At 46.7% G+C, this 20,450-nt stretch overlaps 1 protein-coding gene across 1 annotated transcript in view; it reads left to right on the top strand.

The window, feature by feature from the left end:
• LOC143984095 (uncharacterized) overlaps positions 1 to 20,450 on the top strand; it is a 151,706-nt gene that overhangs the window by 3,726 nt on the left and 127,530 nt on the right. Inside the window, exon 2 of the mRNA XM_077484412.1 lies at positions 4,203 to 4,541. Coding sequence (XP_077340538.1) covers positions 4,203 to 4,541 — 339 coding nt within the window. The remainder of the gene's footprint in view (positions 1 to 4,202; positions 4,542 to 20,450) is intronic.

The raw sequence follows: 20,450 nt of genomic DNA, 5'->3' as shown, positions 1-20,450 counted from the left end.
GAAGAGAGAGAGAGAGAAGGGGGGTGAAGAGAGAGGGAAGGGGGGTGAAGAGAGAGAGAGGGAAGGGGGGTGAAGAGAGAGAGAGAAGGGGGTGAAGAGAGAGAGAGAGAGAGAGGGGGGTGAAGAGAGAGAGAGAGAAGGGGGGTGAAGAGAGAGGGAAGGGGGGTGAAGAGAGAGAGAGGGAAGGGGGGCGAAGAGAGAGAGAAGGGGGCGAAGAGAGAGAGAGAGAGAGAGAGAGGGGGGGCGAAGAGAGAGAGAGAGAGAGAGAGAGAGAGAGAGAGAGAGAGGGGGGGGGGGCGAATAGAGAGAGAGAGAGAGAAGGGGGGAAGGGAAGGGGAGAGAGAGAGAGAGAGAGAGAGAAGGAGCGAAGAGAGAGAGAGAGAGAGAGAAGGAGCGAAGAGAGAGAGAGAGAGAAGGGGGAAGGGGGGAGAGAGAGAGAGAGAGAGAATGGGTGAAGAGAGAGAGGGGAGAGAGAGAGAAGGTAGGGTGAGAGAGAGAGAGAGAGATTAAAGAGGAGTGTGTGTGAGAGGGGAGAGAGAGAGAGGGGGTGAGAGATGGAGAGTGAGAGGGAGATAGGTGAGATACAGAGAGGTGTGAGAAAGTGTGTGTGTGTGTGGTCAGATTTCAATATACCTGCTGCCCACAATCATGGCAGCCAGGATCTACAGCTGCTGTGTTCTGTATATTTAAATCTGCCACCTTCATTACAAACCCTTTCACAGCAGTGTGTGCAAGTCGGGTTGGAATGTGGGGATTGGATGGAAGGCAGAGCAGATTGAGCATATCCTGTTTGAATATACTGTAATGGGCACCGCAATCGGATTGGCACTGCACAGTGCACTCCCTCCCAGCTGACAACATAGTTACATAGTTAGTGAGGTTGTAAAAAGACACAAGCCCATCCAGTTCAACCAATATTTTTTTTAATTATACATACAATCCCATATACACAATCCTTCACACACAGTTGATCCAGTGGAAGGTGAAAAGCCCCAGCAGAGCATCATCCAATTTGGTGCAGTGGGGAAGAAATTCCTTCCGTGGACAGACCTTGGGATGACACACAGGAAATAGTTCACCAGCTAACCTCATTAGCACACACCCTGCATCTGCCCTCCAGCAGATCACTACCACTCACCTCAGGTGCACATTTTTCCAATGCAACCAGTGAATACTGTTCTCACTAAATGCACAGGAGCTGCTGGTTTTATTCGGGCTTACCGTTACCTCACCTGCTCGCTTCTTTATCTTAGGGGGGTTCCATGGAAAGTAGCCCAAATGAAGATATATCAGACATGTGGTCCTTTTTGAAGATTTATTTAGGGGTAACACCAAAGAAAGACACAAGACACAGTCCTCCAATAGAGGGTTGAAGGATAAAGGGGGAGTTCAGGCACCTGGTAATTGCGGGTTAGAGGTATCAGTCCAGATCCAGAGGACAAACAGCTCCACAGACTGGATCCATCAGTCACCGGATAGGCCCCTCTCAGTTGATCTGGCAGCCGATGATATGCCAAATAAAGTCTCTGCCACAGACTTGTTAATTGAACTTAGAGATCTTTGAGAGTTTTTAGGAAGAACTACCATAAAGTACCAGATTCTTTCAGCTGACCCGGCGATACTGTAAGGATATTGATCCGGGTTGCGTCCTCCAACTGAGTTTCCAGGCTTCTCCAGAGACACCAGCCTTGCGCTCGGTCCTCCACTGGAAAAGTCCTCCCCTGGATCCTCCAGCTTTTCTTGGTTTCTCCCTGCAGGCGAGACAGCATAGGACCAGCCCTGTATCAGTAGGCCCCAAGACATTCCTGGGCCTACACTCCCAGTAGCAGAGCCTTGGGCCAGTAGGCCCCCGAGGCGCAAGACCATGCTACACATACCCCAGGCCAGGAGGGCCCTGGGGTGGGATCATGGACCCCTGAAAAGGAACATAGAAAAATGGCATTGTTACCTTAAATACCCTTTCCCAGAATGCACAGCAGGGAAACCACACCCACTGAACCTCTTCCGAGCAAGAGGCAGCATTCAATGCATCCAGCCTGCCACTGTTCCACACCCACCAACGGTGACAGCAACACCTATGGTCAAGTAGGAATCAGTGCAACCCAGCTGGGCTTGTACAGAAACCAGAACTTTTAGAGAAATTAGTCTGAGCCAAACTACAGCTTGAGACAATTAAATTTGAAAAAACAATAGCATCTGCTCATCAGGAGCAGGGAGCTACAGATCATTCATTTGGCAGAGTGTGTAGGAGCTGATTGATCAGATAACAGCCTATGTGGATCAGAGCTGTTGTATAAAAAACAGGAGAAGTATGGGTTCTGTAAAGCACACCATACACTATACAATCTGATTGTGCAATCTCAGTTAGATCTACCATCAACTATGTAATGCAAGGACCTCCCTGATTGGATAGATAGGTGTGTCTAATATATAGTTTTGGTAAATCTAAATGTACAATCAGATTGAATAATGTATGGCCACCTTTAGGGCTCATGCACACAGGATGTTTTTACAGCTGCTGTTAGGGGCATCTGACTTCTTTTTTGTTTTTGTACTGCCTCTAAACGCCCCTTCATGTTAGCCTATGTGTCCATGCACACATAAACTTTCAGAGGCATTTGGAGACATAAGTGTTAAGGGGCAATAAAAAAAAAAACAACAGCCTGTGCGTCCAGAAGCAGGGGCTGATGAGCTGCCAAAACGCAAAATGCTAAACGCTGTAACAAGCTGTTAGCCGCTTTTGGCGTTTTTAGACATTTTTACATTATAAGGAGTGTAACACCTAAAAATGCACATAAACGCTAGTCAAAACATGGCTAAAAGCACGTCTTTACAGCTGCTTTTTCCTGGCAGCAGCGCTGGTGTTTTTTAAATGTTCTGTGGGCATGAGGCCTTACACACCTAAAATTATCTAGTCACACCTTTGTTAATGGCACCACAACATCAATTCACATCTGTGTATTTCTGAACACATGGAAAACTGCACAGAAAATGTATGCTTTGCTGTGTGTTTCAGACATGCGCTGCGAACGCATCAAAAATCAGGGTAAAAAACACCACGTTCCACTCCCAAAAAAAGTTCTGAAGCTTCTTTGGGGCGATTGTTGCACATAGGGCAGCCAATCCAATTGAATGTGCTGCCCTATGTGTGGCAAGCAAAAATGCTCCAAAATACCCCACAAAAACCGGGAAGGAGAGAGATATGAATGGGGCTTGACAGCTGATTGTCTCCACCCACTTCCCTCCCATGTACTTTTTGAGATGGGAACAAGGGAAACCTAATAGTAAACTATATAGGCATATGACACACCCCATGCCACGCCCCGTAAAGGAGAAATATACAAATAAAAGATTATTTAAACCCACAAGTGCTTTTTTTACCCCCTTTTTTAATTCCTTTATATTGGCTTTTGAAATGTACAAATGCTTTAGAAATTTAGAAATTGGATGAAAGGTTCAGCACTGGGAAACACTTTTTGAAAGATAAAAATTGCATTTTATATACAACTATATAGATCAGACCAAAATGAGGAGGAAAGAGGGATAGAGGAACTTTGTTCCAAATCAGGGACAGTCCCCCAAACTCATGGACAGTTAGGAGCTATGAACTTGTCACCGGCCCTCCTGATAGTTCTGTGTAGGTTTTGCTAAACAAAGCTTTGAAGGAAAGGCAGGGAAAATATCACATGTTCCTTATACCCAGAAGTACTGAGTATTGCTCAGACAAGGGGTCTTGGCAGGAAAATAAGTTGAAGGGAAGCACTGGCTCCTTCTGGCCCTACCATTAAGGTGAACAGTTTTTTACCAAGTATGGGAAAACAACAGTTTCTCGAAATATTGAGAACTACCACCTATCCTAACTCTGTGGTGAGCCTAAAACTAACATTAAAACCTTACACTAGACCCCAAGACGAGCTAAGCTCTAACCCCCATTCTGCTGCCTGTGGTTCTGAGTTCCAACTCCTCCGACCTTACCCCTGTAATACAACAAGGATGAGAACGCCCTGTAAAGGCCACATCAAGTGATGGTGAATCTGGAATATGGTTGCAGAGATCTTATCAGCGTTGATCCAGACTAATATATATTTGGGGTTTATTAGACTCCAGGTTTTCAGTTTTGCATGGACTTTAATATTCCCCCACATGGTATATTATTACCATATTTATTTTCTATGTCACAGTAACTATTTTCTTCTTTTCAGCATCAAGACCTCAAGTATTATGTACAAACACAAGCCGTGCTGTACTGGGAGGAGATGCTATTCTGTCATGCGAGTTCCAATCTCATCTGGATGTTCTACAAGTCACCTGGCAAAAGAAGAAGGGAAAGATCACTCAGACCATGGCGACCTACAGTGAGAAGTTCGGCAGCAACATCGCTGCACCATTTCGGGGACATGTCTCCGTTCTAAGTGCCAGTTCAAGAAACTCATCTATAAAACTTTCTAAGCTGGAGAAGGAGGATGAAGCTTGTTATCTTTGCCTCTTTAATTCATATCCAGATGGTGCCTTCAAAGGAGAAGTTTCCTTGAACAATATCAGTAAGTCAGACTAAAATAAACTGTCAAGGAAAAATTATTACAAAAATAAGTAGCCAAAAATATGCCCACTTGGATACATGAGTGCTTGTCTGTGATGATAAGGAGTTGATGGTGGAGAGGATAGAGGAACTTATATTGAAGAAGGTCAGCTATGCCAAGGAAGAGGACAGAACAAAGAGGAGCGTAGGGAACCTTAGGATGACACAAAGATAGAGAAGGTAGCAAGAAGAGCAGGTCAAAGGAGAGCAGGGGGGAAATATTATACTGACCTAGAGAAGGCAAGGCCTAGTGCTTACAGGTCTCCAGCACATCAATAGGAATCTCTCACTTTACCTATTTATGTCACAGTAATGCTGCGTACACACGATCGGACGTCCGCCGGACAATTCGATCGTGTGTGGGCTCCAGAGGACTTTTTTTCCCCAAAAGTCTGGTGGACTTAGAAATAAGACTTGCTTCCAAATTGTCCCCCGGACTCTGCTTTTGGTGGACAATCCGTTCGTTTGTGTGCTAGTCCGGCGGACTAAAACTGACGCTAGGGCAACTACTGGCTATGAACTTCCTTATTCTACGTCATCTCGTTCGAATCCGCCGGACTTTTGGAGTGATCGTGTGTGGCCAAGTCCAGCGGACCTCAGCTGCAAAGTCTGGCGGACAATCCGCCAGATAGTCCGATCGTTTGTACACGGCATTACAGAATTAATAGCTGCTCCCCAACTTGTGTTCTCTTTAACCACTGGCTTACTGAACACTTAAACCCCCTTCCTGCCGAGGCCAATTTTCAGCTTTCAGCGCTGTTACTGTAGTATGACTGCGCAATTGTCATTCAAACAGTGTACACAAATTACATTTGTATAATGTTTTTTTTTTACACAGATAGAGCTTTCTTTTGGTGGTATTTAATTGCTGCTGGTTTTTGACTTTTTTGCTAAATAAAACAAAAAAAGCCCAACAGTTTTGAAAAACAAAATGGTTTCATAGTTTGTTATAAAATGTTGAAAACAGGTAATTTTTTATCCTTCATTGATGTGCACTGATGAGGCTGCACTGATAGGCGGCACTGATGGGTGTTGATGAGGCTGCACTGATTGGCACTGATGGGTGGCACTGATGGCCACTGGTAGGTGACTCTGATGGGCAGCACGGATCTGTAGCACTGATTATTATACACTGATGGGCATTGATTGGCAAAACTGGTGGGCATTGTTGGGTGGCACTGTGGGCACTGGTAGGTACTGATAGGTGGCACCGGTAGGTGGCACAGTGGGCATTGGCAGCTGACACTGGTGAGCACAGGAAATGCACCCGCGGCTTTCCGTGTAAGGGGCCGATTTCCCTTTGACAGAATACTGTGATTACTCAGAATTACTGAGCTTCTGTTAACATCCTGTGATCATTGGCTGACAGCTGATCACGTGGTAAGGGGTCCTGATCGACCGCATACTCTGATCTGTGATCAGCCGAGTCTTATAGACTCAGTGATCACAGAGCATGCTGCGCATGACCTGCAGGGATGCGCAGACAGCGCTTGCTTGGAAGGACATTCATGGACACCCTCCCGGCACATTATGGCCCACGTTGTAGCCGTCTTTCGGCTATAGCATGGGCGGAAAGCAGGGGTGAGCTTTATGTTTTAGTCAAACTCATGTTCAACTCGAACATTGGGTGTTCTCCGAACAGCGAACAATTTTGGGTGTTCGTGGCAAATTCGAAAAGCCGCGGAACACCCTTTAAAGTCTATGGGAGAAATCAAAAGTGCTAATTTTAAAGGCTTATATGCATGGTATTGTCATAAAAAGTGTTTGGGGACCTGCGTCCTGCCGCAGGGGACATGTATCAATGCAAAAAAAGTTTTAAAAACTGCTTTTTTTTTCGGGAGCAGAAATTTTAATAATGCTTAAAGTGAAACAATAAAAGTGTAATATTCCTTTAAATTTCGTACCTGGGGGGTGTCTATAGTATGCCTGTAAAGGGGCGCATGTTTCTTGTGTTTAGAAGAGTCTGACAGCAAAATGACATTTTTAAAGGAAACAAAAAGCAATTTAAAACTACTTGCGGCTACAATTAATTGTCAGTTCGCAATACACATAAAAGTTCATTGATAAAAACAGCATGGGGATTTCCCCACAGGGGAACCCCGAACCAAAATTTTAAAAACAAATGCGTGGAGGCCCCCTTAATTCCATACCAGGCCCTTTAGGTCTGGTATGGATTTTAAGGGGAACCACACACCAAAATAAAAAAAATGGTTTGGAGTCCCCCCAAAAATCCATACCAGACCCTTATCCGAGCACGCAACCTGGCAGGCCGCAGGAAAAGAGGGGGGGGGTGAGACCCCCCCTCCTGAACAGTACCAGGCTACATGCCCTCAACATTGGGAGGGTGCTTGTTGATGGGGAGAAGGGCCCCATCTTCTTCTTCTCCTTCATCTTCTTCTCCTCCTCCATCTTCAGACAAGGGTTGTGGGGGTCTGCGGATGGAGGGCTTATTGGAATCTGGAAGCCCCCTTTAACAAGGGGACCCCCAGATCCCAGCCCCTGATGTCAGAGGGGGCGGGTCAACCGTTTACATAAAAGGGAGACCCCTCCCCCCTCTGACAATACAGAGAAAGCCATAGGGAAGTCCCTGTGCGTCAGAGGGTGGCACCGCCCTCCGTTATTTAAGAAGTGTCAGAAGAAGCAGAGCATCACACTGCTGGAGACTCCCACAGAGGCGGATGGTGCTGAGAAGAAGCTGGAGCAAGATGCGGGAGGAGGAGAAGAAGATGAAGGAGAAGAAGAAGATGAAGGAGAAGAAGAAGAAGAAGAAGAAGAAAAAGAAGAAGATGGAGGAGAAGAAGAAGAAGAAGAAGATGGAGGAGAAGAAGAAGAAGAAGAAGAAGAAGAAGATGGAGGAGAAGAAGAAGAAGATGGAGGAGAAAAAGAAGAAGAAGAAGAAGATGGAGGAGAAAAAGAAGAAGAAGAAGAAGAAGTAGATGATGATGGAGGAGAAGAAGAAGAAGAAGATGGAGGATAAGAAGAAGAAGCAGATGGAGAAGAAGAAGAAGATGGAGGAGAAGAAGAAGAAGTTGGACAAGAAGAAGAAGATAGAGAAGACAAAGATGAAGAAGATGGAGAATAAGAAGATGGAAAACAACACCGAAGGAAGACCAGAAGAAAGAAGATGAAAGAAGAAGAATTTAATAAAGGACTTGTCAAAAACTGTCTTTTGTCTTTAACTTTTTTGTCACTTTTTTTGTGAAATGGTAGCCAATTCACACGGGGGGGGGGCAGGATTGGGGGGTCCCCTTGTTAAATGGGGCTTCCAGATTCCGATAAGCCCCCCACCCGCAGACCCCCATAACCACCGGGCAAGGGTTGTGGGGATGAGGCCCTTCTCCCCATCAACATGGGGACAAGGGACTACCTCAAAGCACCCTTCCAATGTTGAGGGCATGTGGCCTGGCACGATTCAGAAGGGGATGTGTATTGCGGACCGACAATTCATTATAGCCGCAAGTAGTTTTAAATAACTTTTTTATGCATTGATACATGTCCCCTGGGGCAGGACCCAGGTCCCCAAACACTTTTTATGACAAAATATAAATTAAGCTTTGGCGCTAAAACCTTTTTGTGCACTGTGAATGCTAAAATCATATATAAGTGTAAGATGATCTATTATCTCTGCTGGTGCTCTGAAGAATATTAAAACAAATTGCAGTGGAAAATTTTAATATTCAATATTGTTTTAATATTCTTCAGAGCACCAGCAGAGATAATAGATCATCTTACACTTATATATGATTTTAGCATTCACAGTGCACAAAAAGGTTTTAGCGCCAAAGCTTAATTTATATTTTAGATTTCTAACCTATTCCTACTCTTAGGGACAGGTCTCAAGCACAGGCAGCTTTAACCCCTTTAGTTTAATCTACAATTTATTTTTATTTATTTTCAATTTATCTATATTTCACCATATTGCATTATATATATATTCTTTTTTCCCCTTGCCTGTGTGGCGAACGGGTGGAATTTGTCCATAGCGCAATCTTATCTATCTTTTACTTTTTATGACAATACCATGCATATAAGCCTTTAAAATTAGCACTTTTGATTATTCATGTTCGTGTCCCATAGACTTTAATGGTGTTCGTGTTTTCGAACAAATTTTTTGCCTGTTCGCATGTTCTGGTGCGAACTGAACGGGGGGTGTTCTGCTCATCCCTAGTGGCAAGTATTTAATGAAATGTCAGACATTTCACTAGAGGTCGGGAGGCTAGATTTTGTACAATTAGAAGCCTGATATGAGGTAAAGTAAAGATTAGTAATGGCGGATGGGAATGAGCCAATGGTTGGGTCCAAACCTGTGGTTGGACCAAACTTCTGCCGATTCAACCCCTATTTGGCATAAACAGATAACCATATAGAGAAGCAATATTTTTGACACCCTCTTTAGCCCAGAAAATTTACATTTTTAATTTGACAGATTTTGCTTCTATTGATTGCAATGGGGTTGGGTTTTGGCACCCAACTTTTGTGAAGTGTTCTGAACTCAAATCAAACTCTGTGTTACTTAATCCTGAACCCTGAACTCTGTGTGTATGCATCACATACTAGCACATTCTGACAGATTTAACTCTCAAGCAGAGGATGAGCTGTCACTGCTCTTGGTGCTTCCATCTTCTCCTGGTCTTTCTTCCCGGGTTTGCTCTCTTAGATGGCCAGGCCCTAATGACATCACTCCAGCATATGTGCATTGAAGTCACTTCACCATGGCATACAGCGGGTGCCGTAAATTAATTTCAACTAATACGAAATAAATCATAGTGAAAATAACAAATAGATTTGGCATGATTAGTTAATTCATTTCTGAATAACGAATGCGCACACCCCAGGGAATATCAGTGACTGCCGGGTCTGTATCATGGATCATGGTAAATGGCCACTGACAGCAGCCGTTTATCATGTGATCTCTCCTTTAAATGACGGAGCGATCACTTGTATACAAACTGGCGTCATGTCCGGTTCCTCTCTCCTCTCTCTGTACTGATCGGTACAGTGAGATGGGAGAGATCAGAAGTAGTAGCTCTGTGGGCTGCATCTGTGGGGCCCACAGCGCTGATATGTGACAATTCCAGCCTCATCCATCCCTAATCAGCAATACTCATCCATGCTCAGCCATCCATCCATACTCAGCAATACTTATCCATCCATCCATACTTATCCATCCATCCATACTCAGCAATACTCATTCATCTATGCTCAGCCATCCATCGCTGATCAGCAATACTCATCTGTGCTCAGCCATCCATCCATACTCAGCAGTACTCATCCATCCATCCATCCATGCTCAGCCATCCCATCCATACCCACCAATACGCAGCCATACTGAGCCGTACCCAGCCATGCTTAGCCGTACCCAGCCACCCCAGCCATACTCAGCAATACTCAGCTGTATCCAGCCGTACTCAGCCATCCCCATCCATGGCTCATCCATCCCCATTCATGCTGATCCATGCCACATCAGTTCTCCTCCCTGCCACCACATCCATGCCACTACAGTGCCTCACAAAATGTAATAGGTAGTCAAACTAGATTTGAAACGTATGCCCCCTAGAACATCTGACATGCTCCCTGAATGTTGGGCCTCTCTATGTGGCCAGGCTGTGTAAAAGTCTCCCTATCGCCATACTCAGGAGGAGTAGCAGAATGTGTTTTGGGGTAATTTCTGGTATGCATATGCTGTGTGTGAGAAATAACCTGATAATATAAAAATTTTGTGGAAAAAAAAAGAAAAAGGAAACTTGATTTTACAAAGAATTGTGGGGAAACAAAAACACAACTTCAAAAAAACCCTCATGCCTCTTACTAAATACCTTGGAATGTCTACTTTCCAAAAAGGGGTCATTTGGGAGGTATTTGTTCTTTCCTGGCTTGTTAGGGTCCCAATAATTTAGATAGACCGTCAGTGCACCAGGTATGATACATTTTCAGAAATTGGCACCATAGCTTGTGGACTCTATAACTTTCACAAAGACAAAATAACATACACCAATTTGGGTTATTTTTACCAAAGATATGTAGCAGTATAAACTTTGGCCAAAATGTATGAAGAAGAATTACTAATTTGCAAAATTGTATAACAGAAACAAAGAAAAATGCGTTTTCTTACAGAATTTTCTGTCTTTTTTCCTTTTATAGTGCAAAAAATGAAAAACCCAGCGGTGATTAAATACCACCTAAAGAAAGCTCTATTTGTGTGAAAAAAGGGACAAATATTTCATATACCGTATATACTCGAGTATAAGTCGACCTGAATATAAGCCGAGGCACCGAATTTTACCACAAAAAAAATAGGAAAACGTATTGACTCGAATATAAGCCGAGGGTGAGAAATGCGCAGCTAATGTAAGTGTAAAAGAGCGTCAACAATGCCCATCTGCAGCCTCACTGTGCCTGTCTGCATGCCTCACTGTCCATCTGCATATGCCAATCTCCCTACCTGATCCGTGTCTAATGTACCGGCGATGTGTTCATCTGCAGTCTTATGATCTCTGGCGCTGTGACATACAGTCTAGTTGGCCGCCGTGTAGTGTAGCGAAGCCCCACCTCCTCCTCGTCCTCATCCATGGTGATGGAACACTGACTCAGTTTCCCAGCAGTGAGTCGGTGTTCAGCCTATCACAGACGAGGAATAGGAGAAGGCAGGGCTTTGTTACACTACACAGTGGCCAACTAGACTGTATGTGTAAGCCGAGGGGGCATTTTCAGCACAAGAAAACGTGCTGAAAAACTCGGCTTATACTCGAGTATATAAGGTAGGTAAAGTGTTGCATGACTGAGTAATTGCCATTCAAAATGTGAGAGCACCGAAAGCTAAAAATTGGTCTGGTTAGGAAGGGGGTTTATGTGCCCATTGGTCAACTGGTTAATTAGCACTACTGAAGTCACCTCAACTTTAGTAAAGGTTCCTGTACTACTTTAAGGAGACTTCTATCTGACTTGTGCCCATAGACTTTAATGGAAGCTGCCTCCAAGTCGGATCCTTATCTTAGTTGATGTGATTTGGATCCGACATTACAGGAAGATTACACAGGCATTCCCTAAAGTTGCCTCAAAGTTACCTGGCAAAGTTGTGCCGACTTTCAGGCCGCGGCAGTGTGAATCACCTCTCTGATAGGTGGCACTGTCTAGCTCAGTTCGGGGGTGGGGGGGGGGCATTTGGTGACATATCAGGGTTATAAACAAGACTCTCATGAGGGGAAAGGGGCGAGGGAAAGGTTGGGATTTTATATGAAGCATGTAGTCTCCAGGGGCAACCAACTATCAATAGTATAATTTTATAGAAAACATACATTGGGACCATATTCAATAAAGTAACATAAATAAATGATAGTGGTACTGTAACCTCTGGAAAGAGTCTAAAAATGCCTGAGCATATATATAGTACACCATCCCAGGGAAAACCTACTATCAATGGTAATGATGTAATTCTAGTTATTAAAATACAGTAACCAAGATTAGTAAAATAAGAAACAGTTTTTAATAGTGGTGGCATAGCCCCTAAATTCATCCATATACACATACACATCAATCATTTGCATATCAAACAGTATTTACAATAATGGAAAAAATCTCCTAACTTGCTAGTCCGCCATATAATTCTAGGAGAGAGGCTCTGGGTATGGTATCTCAAACCTATACCAAGATTAAATATAAAAGATAAAATTATAATATATAAAACCAGGCACAGCTTCAAATAACTCATATAAGTCCAGGCACGGCTTCAATTATCTCGACGCATTTCGTGGTTTGGCAGTACCACTCATCAGGAGCAAGCACGTGATGACAATCTGGAATGAGATACATATTTATCCAATAATTGAAATATAGTAGAAGGAATGATAAACAACTTTAGAGGGAGGGGGCCAGTCCCATAATAATACTTACAAACTGGTCTGCTGTGTATACAAGGCATGGCTTTAAATGCTGGACAAGTGGGGACCCATCGGTAATGTCCGGCACAGGAACTGAGGGAGCGTGTACAAGAGAGGCGACCCAAGCAACAAACCCTGCCAAGGAGGGACCCACGTCCTGGGACAACAATTCTGTGTAAGAATAGGAATAAGGTGAAAAAGGTGTCTAATTGTAAAAGTATAGATGGTGGGAATGATAAAAGTAATAATATAAGGGTACCAAAATAGACTATGTCTCATAATAGTAACAAATAATAAAAATTAGATATTGGGTATACAGGCATAATATGGCCTAGTAGCAAGACATAAGAAGTGAAAACATAAGGAAGGGCAATAATATAGCATCAGGAAGTGAAAAGGGGGTGGGTTCAGTTGTAAAACCAACCATAAGTGATGATACCTCAAATAGGGAATGAGAAAATCCAATTCCATGAACACAATGTGTATAAGAGGCTATGACCAGAGCGAGAGGCAAACGAGGACAGGGTTATATAATGGGTACAGCCACACCACACCCCCAAGGTCCCGCAACGTGCAAAAAGGAGGGGTGTGCCGTCACCTGGGCAACAACAAGCGCCCAGCGTTTGCCGTTGTTTATCACTCCTTCTCCTATATGTCAATTATTGTATAAATATGTATCTCATTCCAGATTGTCATCACGCGCTTGCTCCTGATGAGTGGTACTACCAAACCACGAAACGTGTCGAGCTAATTGAAGCCATGCCTGGACTTATATGATTTATTTGAAGCTGTGTGTCACGTACCTGGTAGGAGAGCCCAGAATGCAGGGAGCGGCTCCTCGTAAGCCTCCGGCTTGAGAGCCCCTGGAAGTGGAGACAGGGATTCAAGAGTTCGGAGGGCACAAGTGCCAAGCCGGGTTTGCAGCAACGGAGATCCACCACCAGCTGGTGCAGGAGGTCAGGCTGGGACGGGAGGTAGTAGACAGCGGGCACGGCAGATACAGGAAAACAGACTGGAACGGCAGGTGCAGCCGGCACTGGCAGTCGGGCAGGAACAACAGGAGCAGCAGGTACTGGCAATCAGGCAGGAACAGCAGGAGCAGCTGGTACTGGCAATCAGGCAGGAACAGCAGGAGCAGCTGGTACTGGCAATCAGGCAGGAACAGCAGGAGCAGCTGGTACTGGCAGTCAGGTGGGTACAGCAGGCGTGGTCAGAAACTAGCCGGGTTGGTAACTGGCGGGCAGCAGAAGTACACAGCAGAAGGCAGAAGCGTGGTCAGGCAGGCAGAGGGTCGGTGGCAGGCAGCAATCAACGAAGTCAGAAACAGGCCGGGTTCAGTATCAGGAACAAGCAGGAGCAGGTAGCAGAAGTCACAGGAACGCTGTAGACAGGACAGCACGGGAGAACAGGAGCTGATTCCTTAAGTAGCCTGTTGGGCGCCAAGAACGGTCGCACGGTGAGTCTGCGTGCCCCCGCGGGTAACCGTGCTCCCGTTCGTGACCCCGCGTACCCGCGTACGCCCGTTCACTTCGTTGCGCACCCGCGTGCGCTCGTTCGTGACAACGCGCACCCGCGTGCGCCTGTTAGGATCTACACGCACTCGCGTGCGTTCGTTCGCGCCAACATGCGTCTGAGGACACTGACGAGCTCTTTGTAAAGGAAACCTGCGGGTAGGTTTCCTATGTACGATCGGAACAGAAGATCGATCGTGACATTGCCCCCCCCCAAGGGGCAGCCTCCGGATGCTCAACCGCGCCATCTTATCCGGATGGGACCTCTTGAAGGCAAGGATTAGCCTCTTCGCATGCAGGTTAGATTCCGGTTCCCAGGAGTTTTCCTCAGGGCCATACCCCTTCCATTGGACCAGAAACTGAGTCCGATTCTGTCTTCTCCTGCAGTCCAGAATGGATTCGACCTCGTATTCCAATTCTCCATCGATCACCACAGGTTCCGGGGGGTTGGCATTCCGATTGGCAAAGGGGTCCGGAACAGTAGGTTTAAGCAACGAAGCGTGAAAGACCGGGTGGATCCGGAACGACTCCGGGAGCTTCAATTCAAAAGCCACGTCGTTCAGCTTCCTCACAATAGGGAATGGACCCACAAACTTTGGGCCCAGCTTCTTGGATGGGCAGGCCAACTTCAGGTTTAGAGTGGACAGCCAGACCTGGTCCCCGACCTTGAGATTGAGCTCCCCTCTTCTCTTCTTATCAAAGACCTCCTTGTTGTGTTCCTGTGTCTTAGCCAAAGTCTCTTGTAGGAGTTTATTGTTGGTCTCAAAGAAATTAAGATCTTCCTGTACTGCCGGTACTGAACATTCAGGGAGATTACTGGATAGAAAAAGCGGGTGGAAGCCAAAATTTGCAAAAAACGGAGACTGCTTTGTGGCAGAATGGATAGAGTTGTTATATGCAAATTCCGCTAGTGGTAAGAGCGATGCCCAGTCATCTTGGGAGAAGGAAGAAAAGCAACGCAGATATTGCTCCAGCGTTTGGTTGGTTCTCTCGGTCTGGCCGTTGGTCTGAGGGTGATAGGCCGAGGAAAGATGAAGCTCAATTTTCAGGGCCCCACAGAGTGCTTTCCAGAACCTGGACGTAAACTGCACCCCCTATCTGAAGTAATGTTACCGGGGATGCCGTGAAGCCTCACCACTAATAAAAGTCTTAGCCGTCTCTGCGGCCGAAGGGGTCCCCTTCATAGGCAAAAAGTGGGCCATTTTGGTGAGTCTATCTACCACCATAAAGATTGTGGAATAATCCTCAGAAGGTGGCAATTCCACGATGAAGTCCATGGATATCATCCTCCATGGTCTATCCGGGACGGGCAGTGGTCTCAGCAGCCCCCAAGCCTTTGATTTGCTGCCTTTATTCCGAATACATGTGGTGCATGCTTCCACATATTCCCTGCAGTGCTTCTTCATCTGTGGCCACCAGAATGTGCGTTGAAGCAAGTCCGTGGTTTTGAGCACCCCAAAGTGGCCGGCCAGCAGGTGGTCATGGCAGGAGCTGAGGACTGCGACACGCACTTCTTGGGGAACGTAGATCCTGTCCCGATGCCAAAGAAGACCATCTCTGGAAATTAATGAAATGTCAGGTGGGAGGACCGGATCGCTGGAGGCTTGCTTAATTTGGGAAAGTAGATCCCCCTGAAGCAGGAGAAAGTTCCCTGAGGAAAGGATAGTGTCAGGAGTAGAGAGCTCCTCCGGTTCACTGTACATGCGAGAGAGGGCATCGGGTTTAACATTCTTTGATCCCGGACGGTATGTGATATGAAACACGAATCTAGAGAAAAAGAGTGCCCACCTGGCCTGTCTTGGCTTCAGTCTCTTGGCAGACTTAAGATATTCTAGATTTTTATGATCAGTATAGACCAGGATCGGGTGGGAAGCGCCCTCGAGAAGGTAGCGCCACTCCTCGAGTGCCGCCTTGATCGCCAGCAGTTCACGGTCACCGACATCGTAATTCCGCTCTGCCTTCAATAGTTTGCGGGAAAAGAAGGCGACCGGATGCAGAAGTGACTTAAGCCCCTGTCTCTGGGAGAGCACCGCCCCAACCGCAATTTTCGAGGCATCCACCTCCAGGATAAAAGGCAGGGTCGAGTCAGGGTGTCTTAAGATTGAGGCTGATACGAACAAGTCCTTTAGGGTCTTGAAAGCCTCTTGTGCCTTGGAAGTCCATTGAAACCTCTGACCCTGTTTGGTCAGCTCGGTGATGGGGGAAATGATGGAGGAAAATCCCTTGATGAATTTCCTGTAGAAATTGGCAAATCCTACGAATCGTTGGACCCCCTTTCTTGTCAGAGGGAGCGGGCCAGTCTAGGATAGCTGAGATTTTCTGGGGGTCCATCTCTATTCCTTTCACCGAAATAATCAGACCAAGGAATTGAATACTTTGTTGTTCAAAAACACACTTCTCGGGCTTGGCGTACAGACCATGAAGACGGAGTCGGGCTAAGACACTCTTCACATGTTCCCGGTGCTCGGCTAAAGAAGAAGAAAAGATTAAGATATCATCTAGATATACTATCACAAACAAATCAAGGTAATCTCTGAAGATATCGTTTACGAAATGTTGGAATGTAGCAGGGGCATTACACAGTCCAAAGGGCATAACTAAATATTCGAAGTGCCCGAAACGAGTACGGAAGGCAGTCTTCCATTCATCGCCTCTACGAATGCGGACAAGGTTGTAGGCCCCCCCCGAAGGTCCAGTTAGAGAATACTTCGGCTGACCCCAGTCTCTGAAATAGTTCGGGCACTAATGGTAGGGGGTAGCGATTCTTTATTGTGACCTTGTTAAGTGCCCGGTAGTCCACACATGGGCGTAGGGAATGGACCTTTTTCTCGACGAAGAAGATCCCTGCACCTGCCGGGAAGGTGGATGGTCGGATAAAACCCTTCTCCAAGTTATCGTCCAAGTAGGTTTTCAGGGTTCCCAGTTCGGTCTCGGATAAGGGGAAAATTCTTCCGAAGGGAATCTCTGCCCCCGGGAGCAACTCGATACGGCAGTCATATGGCCTATGAGGGGGTAGGATCTCAGTGCCCTTCTTGCTAAATACATCCAAAAAGTTGTGGTAAACCTTGGGCACAGCCTGTTGGATCTCAGTGTCCGTTTCTAAGCAAAGCAGCGAAGAAAAGTCCGCGTTGACAACTGGGAAACAGTGCCGACGGCAGTAGGCAGACGGGAACTCTATTCCTCCAGTGGACCAATTGATGAGAGGGTTGTGGGCCTTCAACCAGGGCATGCCGAGAATAACGGGAAAAAGCGGAGACTTAATGATGTCCAGACACAGAAGCTCCTGGTGGGTTCCGGCGACGATGGCAAAAAGAGGGGACGTCTCCTGGGTCACTGGTCCGGACTTAAGGGTGGAACCATCAGCCAAATATATCGAAAGTCCTTTTACCCTAGGCCGAAGAGGGATGTCATTTCTTAAGGCAAAGGACAAGTCCATAAAGCCGCTGCAAGCCCCAGAGTCAATAATTGCGTTGGTTTTGATAGTCCTTCCTGAGAGCTGCAAAAGAAGAGGCACAGCCAGATGAGAGGTGTTACTAAGCAAGGCAGGGGAGGAAGCAGGAGGAATGAGAAGGCACTTACGCAATTTGGCAGGGCAAGTGCGAACATAATGTCCCGGTTCTCCACAGTAGAGACAAAGATTGCCGGCTCTACGACGTTGGCGCTCCTCAGGCGTCAAAGATGGGCGAAGTAGTCCCAGCTGCATGGGCTCTGAAGAATCTGGAGAGGGTGGAACAGGAGCAGAGGGAACCGGAGGGTTGGAACTTGGGACCCGTGGCAACATCCAGACAGGGCGAGAGGTAGAAGAAGAATGCTCTAGGCGACGTTCTCTTAGGCGTCTATCAATCTGGACAGAGAGGTCAATGAGCGCTTCTAGGGTTTCAGGGATACCCACGCGAGCCAGTTCGTCTTTTAACGATTCAGAGAGGCCCATGCGAAACTGGTAGCGGAGGGCTGAGTTATTCTAGTCTGTGTTGGAGCTCCAGCGTCTGAACTCAGACACGTAATCTTCCACCGGCCTACGACCCTGTTGGAGCGCATGCAGGGCTGCTTCTGCGGTGGCAGCAAGCTGGGGGTCCTCATACAGCCGAGACATCGCTTGGAAGAAAGTATTTAAAGTGTCCAGAGAGGGATCCTTCCGTTCCAGAAGACGATGCGCCCAGGCCTGGGGTTCGTCTGTCAGTAGTGATATGACGAACCCTACTTTAGTTGCCTCGAGAGAGAAAGTCCGGGGTTGTAGAGCGAAGAAGAGCTCGCAGGAGTTACGAAAGGCCCTGAATTTGTTCCGGTTGCCGGAGAATCGATCTGGAGTGGGGACCCTTGGTTCAGGCGGCATCATTACCACTGAAGGTGGAGCTGAAGGTCCGGGGACAGCTGGTGATGAGGCAGATAGGGCCTGGACCTGTTCCTCCAAACGACCGTAACCTTCCTGCAAGTTCTTCACGGCTTGGGTAAGGCCGGCTAGATGGCAGCAAAGCTCGTCCATAGGGGAGGCTCCCTGCGTGGGCTCGGACATGGCTGTCCTGTACTGTCACGTACCTGGTAGGAGAGCCCAGAATGCAGGGAGTGGCTCCTTGTAAGCCTCCGGCTCGAGAGCCCCTGGAAGTGGAGACAGGGATTCAAGAGTTCGGAGGGCACAAGTGCCAAGCCGGGTTTGCAGCAACGGAGATCCACCACCAGCTGGTGCAGGAGGTCAGGCTGGGATGGGAGGTAGTAGACAGCGGGCACGGCAGATACAGGAAAACAGACTGGAACGGCAGGTGCAGCCGGCACTGGCAGTCGGGCAGGAACAACAGGAGCAGCTGGTACTGGCAATCAGGCAGGAACAGCAGGAGCAGCTGGTACTGGCAATCAGGCAGGAACAGCAGGAGCAGCTGGTACTGGCAGTCAGGTGGGTACAGCAGGCGTGGTCAGAAACTAGCCGGGTCGGTAACTGGCGGGCAGCAGAAGTACACAGCAGAAGGCAGAAGCGTGGTCAGGCAGGCAGAGGGTCGGTGGCAGGCAGCAATCAACGAAGTCAGAAACAGGCTGGGTTCAGTATCAGGAACAAGCAGGAGCAGGTAGCAGAAGTCACAGGAACGCTGTAGACAGGACAGCACGGGAGAACAGGAGCTGATTCCTTAAGTAGCCTGTTGGGCGCCAAGAACGGTCGCACGGTGAGTCTGCGTGCCCCCGCGGGTAACCGTGCTCCCGTTCGTGACCCCGCGTACCCGCGTACGCCCGTTCACTTCGTCGCGCACCCGCGTGCGCTCATTCATGACAACTGTTAGGATCTACACGCACTCGCGTGCGTTCGTTCGCGCCAACATGCATCTGAGGACACTGACGAGCTCTTTGTAAAGGAAACCTGTGGGTAGGTTTCCTATGTACGATCGGAACAGTAGATCGATCGTGACACTGTGTCTGGATTTATATATTATAAATTTTATCTTTTATATTTAATCTTGGTATAGGTTTGAGATACCATAGCCAGAGCCTCTCTCCTAGAATTATATGGCGGACTAGCAAGTTAGGAGATTTTTTCCATTATTGTAAATACTGTTTGATATGTAAATGATTGATGTGTATGTACATATGGATGAATTTAGGGGCCATGCCACCACTATTAAAAACTGTTTCTTATTTTACTAATCTTGGTTACTATATTTTAATAACTAGAATTACATCATTACCATTGATAGTAGGTTTTTCCTTGGGATGGTGTACTATATATATGGTCAGGCATTTTTAGACTCTTTCCAGAGGTTACAGTACCACTATAATTTATTTGAGTTACTTTATTGAATATGGTCCCAATGTATGTTTTCTATAAAATTATACTATTGATAGTTGGTTGCCCCTGGAGACTACATGCTTCATATAAAGTCCCAACCTTTCCCTCGCCCCTTTCCCCTCATGACAGTCTTAATAGACAGGGATGGAGCTATATGACCTAAATGGTCTTTACCTCATATAAAGTCCCAAACAGATACTCTACCTTTTAAAAATAGGGTTATAAACAAACCCCTAATATCTTACTTTTGAGACAGAGAAAGGGACTGAGGACAGAAATTCCCCAGTCCCTTTCTTGGCAGCCTCAGCTACACTGGACAGTGAATGGATGGGAAATGCTCTCTGCTGAGCGGCTTCCTGTTCATTCACAAACTGAGTCATAGAAACCACCCCTTTCCCCACAGCAGCTGACAGGAGAGAACAGAGGGAAGCCATCAGTGCTGCAGGGAGCCATTGCAGAGTGAAACAAGACAGGGGGCAACCCTGTCTCCCTCCACACCCCGACTTCTCCTACCTGGGGCTCGGGAAATGGGTGCAGTGCTCCTTCTGCAGCATTCTCCTGAGTGAGCCGAGAGCCAGGGACTAGTTGTGTCCCTTCCTCTTGAAAACCGAGCTGGGCAATGGACTGCATAGTGTAGGACATACAGGTACATATCACTTTCGGGTGCAGGCGAAGTGATCTACTGCACTGCGGCTCCCGACAATTAAATTAAA

Source organism: Lithobates pipiens, unplaced genomic scaffold, assembly GCF_037356315.1.
Source record: "Lithobates pipiens isolate NorthernLeopardFrog02 unplaced genomic scaffold, aLitPip1_a1.2 Scaffold_16, whole genome shotgun sequence".
Classification (NCBI taxonomy): Eukaryota; Metazoa; Chordata; class Amphibia; order Anura; family Ranidae; genus Lithobates; species Lithobates pipiens.
Note: the sequence above shows the minus strand (reverse complement) of the source record. Positions and strands in the feature narration are given on the sequence as shown.